An 11,205-nucleotide genomic window follows, 5' to 3' on the forward strand; every position below is an offset into this window, starting at 1 on the left:
AAGAGTGAGAGCTGAGGATTTAATAAAGGATGACAGTAATATAGAAACAATACCTGTAGGGTAGCAGAGTGAAACAAGAAAGAAGACTGCTTACTGTTTAATGTTTTTGCAGATATACCATTCCACGTCAGGGGTGGGGGAGCCGCCAGCAGTACACACCACTTCCTGACCTGCAGCAGAGCCATGGTGGATATCCATCAGGTCCACAATCACAGGGGGGACTGTAAGAAGAGAAAGAATTTAACTTTCTTGCCAAACTTTTTCACTGGTCCCACCATTATTATTATTTTTGTGATTCAAGCAAGGATGCATGACATTGATCTAAAGTGACAGAAAAGACATTTATAATGTTACAATATATATATATATATATTTCAAATAAATGTTCTGATCTTTTGAACTTTCTATTCATCAAAGAATCCCGAAAAAAATGCATCATAGCTTCCACAAAAATATTACGCAGCACAACTGTTTTCAACACAGATAATAATAAGAAACACTTCTTGAGCAGCAAATCAGCATTTTACAATGATTTCTGAAGGATCATGTGATACTCAAGACTGGATGAATGTATGCTGAAAATTCAGCTTTCACCATCACAGTAATAAATTACGTTTTAAAATAAATTTGATTATGAAATAATAATTTTACATTTTAATATTTCACAGTGGTTCACTGTATTTTGATCAAAGAAATGCAGCCTTAATGAGCTTCTTTCATCTTAAAAAAACATCTTACTGACCCCAAACTTTTTGAACAGTAGTTTATTTTATATGCATCAGAAAGATATTTCCAAAATATTTGAAATATATATATTTTATATTTTTCATGAATGTTTTCTTTACAAAAAAAAAAATATATATATAATATACCACAAATAATTTATTAGTATTTTTTCATTTGAAACAACAAAGTGCAACACATATAAATATATGGAAAATTGACTTCATACGCACACTTTTTTTAAAGATGCAAAACATTATTGATTGGTTTGATGCGTTATAACAGGTTTTATGACAGTTTTATGATTTAAACGTTTGTTTCATACAAAAATTTCTTGATATTATCAGTCAATTTTTTACATAGTTAAGTACTATTAAATGTAAAAACTTGAGTACCATTTTAAAACAGTATACTTTAACTTAATGCAATTATTTTCTGTATTTTCGACACTTCTGGTTAGGACAGAAACAGTACATAAGAAAACCAGCACTTATACAGTAAGTACATGTAGCTACACTGTAGCTACACGTTGCTTGACAAAGGTCCTCCAGTTGACAACAAGAAAAACCTAAACAAATGTATGTAAAGACTGGTTAAGAAAGATATAGAGGTGCACTGAGATAAACAAACATCAAGCAGAGGCAAAAGCAAACACATGCAAATGTAGGTAAACAAATGTGTGACAAAAACAATCTGCAGGTACAGAAAAAAGAAAAGGTCCGACCTTTAACCTGAAGGTAGAAACTGTTGCTGGTAGTCTGGCTGCCTGTTTTTGCCCTGATGGTATAGTTCCCACTGTCCTCTGCTTTAGCCCTGATCAGGGTCAACATACCCTGGTAACTGAACAAACAACACGACAGCTTTAACGCAACACTTTTAAAAGGGATGTTGAAGTGATTAAAGTTTTTTTTCTTTTTAAGCACAAAAAATGCAATGTGCTTTTTGAAAAATGGTGAATATGTTAAGGTAGAGCTATTTTAGTCACCTTGTCTCATCGATTTTTAGGAGGTTGGTGGTGATCTCTGCAGCAACATCTCCCAGGACCGAGCCGTCCTTTAACCATATGACTTTGGGGGCGGGGAAAGACTGTATGTCCACCCTGAACTCTCGCACCTCGTCCAGCCTAGCAGTCTCCACTGGACCAGTTACTGGATTTATGCGCACAAACTCACGATCTGCACATGAAAGCCATAAGGGCAGGTTAGGACTGCAAATGAATCACTGTGAATTGTTAATCATGTTTGAATTTGACATATGCATTGAAAATCATTTTATATTGTGTGTCTGTGCGAGTGTTTGTGATCTCTGTACCATAGACTGTAATAGTGAGCTGTTTGGTTTGGCTCTCATTGCTCATAATATCCGTAATGGAGCAGGCGTAGACACCGCTGTCTTTCGGTGAGGCATTAGTCACTGTCAGAGTATAATAGATTTCAAGATCTCGTTTATTCTCCTTTACGGTCTTTACTCCTCGATCCGTCTAAGAGAGAACGACAGAGGGAGAATATAAATATATTTAAAATATATAATTAGTTTAATATTGATTGTATTTTATTTACACACGATTTGAAAGAATGTGAAGTAAATTTGTTCTTTTTTATTCTGTTTCTATCTCACCAGTTTCCCAGGGTATTTCCAGTGGTCCTCCAGCATCTCACTTCCTCTGGCCACACAGTCAACAGTGATGGTCTCACCCACCAGCAGAGCTGTCTTCTCTGCTCGCAGCTCGACTCGCAAATCAGACCCTCCTGAGAGACAATATAATGAAGGCAAGTTAAGTTGGTTGGTTAATGCATAGCAGGAAAAGAAATAATAATCATTGTTTTCTGAAACATAGTGAAGAACATTACATCTGTAACATGTATTTACAAGACCAACACATGACACACATTACAGTAAGCATATGCAATAACAACATAATAAAAAAGTTTTGTTTTTTAAACTTAAAAATATTTTTTTATATATATATATTTTTAAATTTTTCTATTGTTTTTGCTATATACAAGTGAGTTAACTACATTTAATCAGCCTTTCTGTCATGTTTATTCCAGTAAAAAAATGAAATATAACATATATATACATATATAATTTTTCTTATGTATTATTCTTATATATTTTCTTGAATAAAGTTTATCTTGAATTAAGTTTATTTTTCTATCTCAATAGCAAATGGTTTTGTTGTTGTTGTTTTTGCTTAAAAATAGAAAAATGAAATGTATTGATTTTTTATTAAATTTTGCTTCTCAAGTAAACCAATCTTGTTTTAAGTATATTTAGATCAAGAACATGTTTATTTAACTGTAAATGAAAACAAAAGTAAAACCCAATGATTTCGGCATTAAACAATATCACCTGCCATTCACGCAATCAAACTCATTCTCACCTGTCCAGCCGTGAACGATGTACTGTATGCTGTCATGCTTCTGTCCATTAATGAGGGCCCTGCAGACATACGTCCCAGCACTGAAGAGACCAATGAATCCTCTCTTGCTGTCATAGACACTGGACAGAACCTGACTGGTCTCAATGTGAATCAGAGAGACGCTGGCGCTGGGGTCTGTCACACGGCAGGGAATCTCCATTTCATCATGACTCGTCAGCACATGGTTTTCAAAAGGGGCCATGGATGGCACAAACGGCGTTTCTGGATCTGCGTGTGTTGTCGGAAAGAAATTCAATATCAATTTGCCATGTACAAAGGGCTTCATACTAACTATATAGTATACTATTCTTTTAAACAACGTTACTGTGTCAATCCGGCTTGTGCAAAAAGACAAATTAATAATAATAATAAATAATAATAATAATTCATTACATTTATATAGCGCTTTTCTAAGTACTCAAAGCGCTTTACATTGTCAGGGGGTATCTCCTCATCCACCACCAGTGTGCAGCATCCACCTGGATGATGCGACCAGGTACTGACCAGGCTCAGCCCTGCTTAGCTTCAGTGGGTAACCAGTCTTGGGCTACAGGGTGAAATTAGTACCTACTGTACCTGGCACATAAATATAGATGGAAGTCTCCTCAGTGTTGTTGCTGGAGTCATAGTAGCAGATGTACTCTCCTGTATGGGCGGCTGTCGCATTGCCAACAGTCACAGTGGAGATGAAGAGTCCCTTTTTTGCAGTGTCGATCTGATCGTGGAGATAAACAGGGCTATGCCAGGAGAGCTCGGCCTGACCTCGACATGTGAGTCTGAAAGTGGAGTAGAGAGACACCTCCATGCTGTCCCTCTGGGGCCACATCACTGGAGCCAGCACTGACTGTGGCAGCTCTGGGTACATGGCTGATCACGACATGAACAAGCATTTAAATTTCTCATACACAACTCATATATACTAAAGCTTTAGATTTGGGTTTCTGAATCATTGCGGACACTTCATACATTGTTTTGCTGTTTGATATAATTATACCTTCAACTAGCAGTTTGAATGAAAAGCTTGAAGTTCTGGAACCAGTGGACGCAACAATCTCATAGACGCCACTGTCCTCCTCTATGGGGTGGCGGAGAACCAGAATATTCTCATACCTTTGTAAGAAGAAGTCATAATGATTATAATTATTTTAGTGGTACTATGAAACTGGTGACACATATAATAAGGTTGAGTTTGTTAAAAATCAGTGAATGCATTAGCTAGCATAAACTAACAATACTTAGTTCAAGGTAGCTCTACTTTATGACCACAATACAACAATATTTTTTACAGCATTTATGAATCTGGGTCAATGTTAATTTCCACATATGTGACCCTGGACCCCAAAACCAGTCATTAGGGTCAATTTGTCGAAATGGTTTTATACATTTTATACAAAATTTTTTTATACAAAAAGATTTATACATTATCTGAAAGCTGAATAAATAAGGTTTCCATTGATGTATGGTTTGTTATGATAGGACAATATTTGGCCGAGATACAACTATTTGAAAATCTGGAATCTGAGGGTGCAAAAAAAATCAAAATATTGAGATTTGGCTATTGCTACATATATACCCCAGCGACTTAAGGCCAGGGTCACATATAATAATATATATTTTTTAAGTTGAATGAATATTTAAAAATGAACATTAACCTAAATAAATATTTTTGAATATATTTACAGTATTTATTTAGGTTAATATTAAAATAATTATTATATAATTTATTTTGTTGTTAATTTGTTCTTTAAAAAAGTAAAAAATACATATATTTACAGTATTTATCTATTTATGTTAATGTTAAGTTTAAAAAAATGCTTATTTATTCATTCAAGTAAAATGTTACCATGAAACATTTGTAATATCTTATTGAAGAAATATATCAATACATTACGATACACTGTATTTTACAGAAATATTATCAGTAATTGAGATTATGAGATAAAACATAACTATTTTTAACAGAAAGACAAGTAAGTAAATATGAAGTTTCTATGTCTATTTTTATGAACAATTTTGTTAAATTCTACCTGAGGCCTGTCAGATGAGTGGTCTTGGTGGAGATGTAGCTGTCATCCAGCTGAAGGCAATCTTTAAACCACCTGACCTTTGGCTCAGGGTCAGCATCAATGTAAATAGTGAACTCTTTTTCCTCCAGAAGCGATACAACCTCCACTGGCCCAATGCCATTAGATATTACTTCTACAAAAGATCTCTCTAAAGGCCAGAAGAAAGAAAGAAAGAACATTGATTGATTGTCTACTGCACATCTGTTCAGCCCATCTCCATTTACTGGTTTTAATGGTGAAAGCAGAGGTGAGTCTAAGTAAGAAAGAGAAGTACAGACTATGGACTGTGATTCCCAGGATGAGAGACTCGGTTTGTCCACTTAATTGGTTGGTTACAGCACACTCATAGCGTCCAGTGTCTGCCACAGAAGCTTTTGGGATGTTGAGGATGTACTGAACCTTGTCTGGGAATGTTAACTTCATTGGAACAGCATCTCTGGCCTGGATAGCATAATGAGGAGAGAAAAATAAAGAGCAGTATTACACACATTGTGTTTATTATGGATACACATGTGGAATGATGACAGCATGACAGCGATCAACTGCCATTTTTCTTTTTCTTACTTTTCTTTACTTTTTTTTTTTTTATTCTATTTCATCAACTCCACTTTTCTTTGCAAAGATGTACTTTAGTGTCTGTAACACATTTATGTGTCCATATTTCAGTGCAGCCTGCTGGAGATAAATCAGCTCTACACGAGTCTTTTAAAGGGTTGTACTCATCACAAACAACCCCAGCAGAACCCAGAATGGCTCCGGTCCAGACAAGGACTTGGAGCATCTCTACACAATTCTACGCTGCTTTTAAAAACCAAAGACTCTTATTTTTAAAGATAATGCTTCTGACAGACTGATTTAAATGGATGGTGAGCTACATGATACATTCAAACTCACTGAAATATAAATCATTCCAGGAAACAAACACACAAACTCTAACTAGCATGTTTTTTTTCCCACAACCAAAAAAAAAAAAAAAAAGACCACCAAATACATACAGAAATTATCAACTAAAACTAACCAACCAACTAACAAAATAACTAACTAAGCATCTTTTCATTTGGAATTCATATAAAAAAAATGCAAAACAAAACAACTAACTAACTAAGTAACTAACATCTTTTGATTTGAAGCTCACATTGTTCATCAACCAAACAAAAACTACATTGGCTAACTATCTACCTAACACAACCATTATATCAACTAAAACTAACAACTTAACCAACTTACAAACTAGTATCTTTTGATTTGGAACTTACAATTATCATCAAATAAACACAACAATTTCAACTAACTAACAAACATTTTTTGATTTGGAATTGACATCAATCATCAAACACACAAAAATATCAACTCAAACTATCTACCAGGCATCTTTATTTTGGAAAAACCCTTCATTAAACATGTTAATACACACAGACTCGCACACACATGAATCGCACACACATGTGGATTCACAAAACCACAGAGGGCTTCACAGAGGTGAGAAACGCACATCTGTCTTGAACACTCACAGGTCAAAGTACATAGTAAATTAGTGTCACTTCCTTCCTTTGAGGTTTCTACCTTGACTTTTGTACATTTTTGCATTTCCCTCCAACCATTAAATAAAGAACGAGAGAATACTGCCCCAGAATATGCCTCTGCATCACACCAGAAGTCTTATGGAGTTCATATAAGTTTTTGTTTATATTAGTTAAGTACAAAACAGAGAGGGCAAGAGAGGAACAGAAAAGAGATGAGGGTCTTGCCTGTTTTTGGGGATGCAGCCATTGCTGGTGGAAAGCCTTCCCAGGAGCGGTCTCGCAGGTAAGATTGACAGCATCCCCCTCTTTCACGTCCTCCATACTGGCTCTCAGCTGTATGCTGAAGCTGTTCTCTTTATAATCTTCAGTACAATACAAATAATTCAAAACATGAACAATGCTACAATTAAATTAATTTTGTTTACTAGTCCTTTAATAATAATAAAAACATATGTGAAATCAAGGCCAGTTACTTCTTACTCAAATTTAGTCCAGAACCAATTCAGAAACACCCAATCACTCTTTTTCTCTTTCTTATTGGTTACTCTCTTCTCATGAGTAACTTGCATTGTATGATGATTCAAAATGAAACAAGTATGCATCAGCAATGCATCTCATGCCTACAGCCCACCCCAACTCAAAATGTCATCACTCTTTGCTAACAAGAATTCTCTAATCTCCCATGGTACTCATGTAATGTCAAAGCTATGACCTAACGTTTCACTTTTCTTTGTCAAAAAAAAAAAAAAAAAAAAAAAAATTATACTGCTTGCAATTTTAATAAAACCCTCTAAATGTTTAATTATTTATGGTGCATTACTTACCCTTATCATTTGTCACATTATAAACGATGCTGTGCACTGCTTTGCCATTCACGCTCATCTCGCAGACATAGTGACCCGGTGATAATACACCGAAAAAGCCAATTTTGGGGTCGTAAAGCACAGAAACCTCATCCCCACTCTGCAGGTTTCTGAGAATCACTTGAGAATGTGGGTTTGTAGCACGGCAGGGGATAATTGTGCCCACCTCATCTGTCTCAACAGTAGGTTCAGACACGAACGGAACCTCAGGATCTGTGGAAAAAGAGATGGGAGTCCATTTTACAAATGCACAACTTACTAATGACTTTATATATATATTTAGTTGTTCTGAACAATAATGCACCTAGAACAAAAACATAGATAGCAGTGTCTTTTTCAGGTTGATCCTCATACAAACAGGTGTAATATCCTGTGTTAGAGGCCACAGCATCAGTGATCACCAAAGTACTGTGATTAAATCCAGACTGCACTTCACTGTTGCGCGGTAACGGCTCAACCCATGTCACTCTCTCTCCGGAGCAAGTGATGGTGAACTCAGAATGAGGTGTCAGAATTAATTCCTTTTTATCTGAATTAATAACCGGCCAAGGGTTTGAAACATCTGCAGGGAAATATTTAATGTATTTGATTAATTATAGCTTATGCCTTTAAATAGCAGTGGTATATTAGTAAAATAAATGCAAATGAAATTTAAAAATATATATTTAAAACATTACTCAAAATAAATACTAGTAAACATGTATAAAAAATGAAAAACAAACAACAATATATTCTGTGTGAGTTTTTTGTTGTCCTGTGTTGATCTCTTGTGGTGGTTAATCCAATATAAAAAATGAACCTCTATTTAGTAATAGCTCAGGTAGCCTAGGGAGACCACTGAATAATCGGCAGCAGAAAGTTTTGGAAAGGTTCAGTGCCAAGACATAAAAGGACTTTAAAGAGTCTGGACGCGGTTCAGTCAGTAAACTGACGCCAGACTCTTTGTCGGCGGAACGCTTGGATAGTTCGGTTCAGCTTTGTTTGACCACGAGGTGGAGACACAGTACACATTTTCCCGAAGACATGGTGTTTTCTCACTACATTCGTACAGCTGTAACTTTTTAAATCCTAAAACATACGTATACAGCAAAATATAGGCCTAACATATAACAGCTCACATGGACACATATATAATTATTAAGATTATTGTGCCTATCTATAGGCTAGCTACTTAATATATCTGTGTGCGGACATTATGTGGGATTAACTGTTTACTTTATTTTAAAACTAAATTTGGTCATCTGAATTTAATTTGGTATTCAAACTTTTTCTGAATGTTGAGACTACAGTGCGTAAACAGATTTCAGTCCTGCAGCACACTTTGTTGCATTGCCTTTGTTTCTTTTGATTTCAAAGTCCCGTCACTGGTTTAAGCGCTTGTTTTGCCAAATTTCCAATCAGACATTCCACGCGCGCGTGTTTTATCTCTCTGTCTGTCTGATCCTCAGACCCCTGGGTTCCATCAGCGCTTCAGCAGACAGTCAATGCCACTCAATCTGAAGTGGTCAGCTCTGTTAAAACTCAGTTATCCTGAAGAAACGCACCAATTATTTAATTTAGTCCTTTAAAAAAAATTAGATAAATAAAATCAAGGTAAATAATTAATGAAATAATGTCCAGTTATTTTGTCAGATAAGTGGTTCCGCAAGGTCTACTTTAAAGTGAAGAAAAAAAAAATCTCGTTTTACAGCCCAGAGAAGACTTGAAGCTCTGCCGTTTGTTCATGTCAGCCCTCTCAAGCTAATTGTCCTTGGTGAATCCGGGGGTGTTGAGTAAGACTGTAATTAGTCGACCCCTTTCTGTGCTGCAATTTGGGAATCCATTGGATTGCCGTGGGAATCAATTGTGGAATGACAGACGGGTGCGCTTTTGGTACCGCTCATCTGACCAGCGGTGACTGGAGCGCAAATTTCGGCCCGCACTTTTCTCAGCGCACCCCCATCGCCAGGCGCCCACACACAGATGCGCAACTGGCTACCAAACACAACCGATCCCCTGCGCTTGACACTTTCGGGCAACAGCTGAGCGAGGGGTGCCCTCCAACACCCAGTTACTTCACGCGTAAAAGCGAGTTCCATGGGAATAAAAGAAAGCGGTCTAAAGATAGTCTGTTGAGGTAAAGTTACCGAGTGCAGTTGTAATCGCTGCAGAGAAATAGAAAAGAGAAAATGCATAATTTTCTTTAATTTCATCCAGTTTCAGCCTTATTTTAGTCAAGGCAAAGCAACACGGTCTTCTTGATCCTTGGTAAATAGCATCTAAATTGCATTAAGTTAATCCAGATGTGAGAGAAGTTCCCCATTCATGCATATTCATCATCGACTCGGACTTCAGCGCAGGAGGCGGCAAAGAAGTTTTCTAAACTCCTCAATCGTGCTTTGACACCATCGCTAATAAACAAATATCCATTCCGCAGTCTAATCCAATGAGTGGTATTCCAGTATGGTTATGGATATCCCATTTAAATTTTGATGGGTAAACAAGGTTCCAAATCTAGTCCGAAATGTGCTTGCCATTAGATGCCAGTACTGCGCCTCTCCACGGGCTGAGACACCCCCAGCTGCGCGCCTGCGGCTCCAACTGAGACACAGCACAACCAGGCTTTGACTTTACGGACGACAACGCGATTCCTTGGGGAGAAAAGTCTATAATCCTGTTCGATACAAAAGTGTCCAGAATCAAAGTTGAAAAATCCGTCTCTTTTTTTCTGAGATGAAAACTAATGGTTGACTTGTCCATCGTGAGCGTTGATGAAAAAAAAAATTAAAATCCCCGTGTCATTTAAAAGTAAAACAATTTAGCGAGTTGATATAGGGCTATAGTGAATTTTCTTTTTAATCGTCTCAGAAATAGAGAAAACTCATTAATTTAAAAATGCAATAGTTAAAAAAGAAATAAAAGAACAGCTTTAATTAGTCTAATCCTGAATAAGTGCAATTATGCTTAAAGGTTCAAATGTTTTTGAACATCTGAGGGAAACTTTGCATGAAAGAAAATACAAAAGAAACTAATTAAACTAATGTAAACATACAATACCTTTTAATCCCTTTTGGTTGCTCCCTTTGATAAAAGAACAGCCAAAATGAATGGCAAAGCTCTTGTAAAATACTCTAATCAACCCAAGGGTCCTCAGTTGTAAAGCAGTAGTAATCCTCTCCCTTGTGCTGCGCACCTCCGTCCTGCTCCACGGCCACTCACACAAATGCGCCTCTGCAACAGCAACCTGTAATTGATTCAATGTTACAGTCCATCCTTCCCAGACAACTAATCATCTGGCTCAAAGTAAATAACTCTCAGGAAACGGCCCCTCCTCCCTCTGCCCCAGGCGTCCTTTCAGAATAAGAGTCCGTGTTTTCACACTACAGCTCCGAAGAGGAGTCAGATTTCTCCGTGCTCTGCAGTTCTGAAGGAGGTGCATGAAAAGAGGTTGAGCGGGGAAGAAAAGGACCATATGTTTTTTGTAAGTCCAAAAGGGGCCCTTTTGGAATAAAGGGATCTTTTTGTGGGGACAATGAAGGCAAGTGACCCATTAAAAGTGTTTTTATAGAGGCTTAGGTAGGAAAGAAATCAAAGAATTGGGAATGCACAATTACATTCAGTTCCTCGAT

The 11,205-nt window shown here is 36.8% G+C and overlaps 1 protein-coding gene across 1 annotated transcript in view; it reads right to left on the bottom strand.

Moving 5' to 3' along the window:
• The window catches only part of LOC107665286 (platelet-derived growth factor receptor alpha), a 22,300-nt gene extending 13,692 nt beyond the window's left edge, over positions 1-8,608 (bottom strand). The window contains exons 1-14 of the mRNA XM_016456117.1: positions 8,530-8,608; positions 7,902-8,159; positions 7,559-7,810; positions 6,960-7,096; positions 5,490-5,652; positions 5,173-5,359; positions 4,140-4,255; positions 3,722-4,012; positions 3,107-3,373; positions 2,341-2,471; positions 2,035-2,203; positions 1,709-1,898; positions 1,448-1,563; positions 95-221 (exon numbers count right to left, since the gene is read on the bottom strand). Of these exons, the coding sequence (XP_016311603.1) occupies positions 95-221; positions 1,448-1,563; positions 1,709-1,898; positions 2,035-2,203; positions 2,341-2,471; positions 3,107-3,373; positions 3,722-4,012; positions 4,140-4,255; positions 5,173-5,359; positions 5,490-5,652; positions 6,960-7,096; positions 7,559-7,810; positions 7,902-8,159; positions 8,530-8,608 (2,483 nt within the window). The remainder of the gene's footprint in view (positions 1-94; positions 222-1,447; positions 1,564-1,708; positions 1,899-2,034; positions 2,204-2,340; positions 2,472-3,106; positions 3,374-3,721; positions 4,013-4,139; positions 4,256-5,172; positions 5,360-5,489; positions 5,653-6,959; positions 7,097-7,558; positions 7,811-7,901; positions 8,160-8,529) is intronic.
• Between the last annotated feature and the right edge of the window lie 2,597 nt (positions 8,609-11,205).

The sequence above is a fragment of the Sinocyclocheilus anshuiensis genome, unplaced genomic scaffold (genome assembly GCF_001515605.1).
Source record: "Sinocyclocheilus anshuiensis isolate Anshui unplaced genomic scaffold, SAMN03320099.WGS_v1.1 scaffold199, whole genome shotgun sequence".
Lineage (NCBI taxonomy): Eukaryota > Metazoa > Chordata > Actinopteri > Cypriniformes > Cyprinidae > Sinocyclocheilus > Sinocyclocheilus anshuiensis.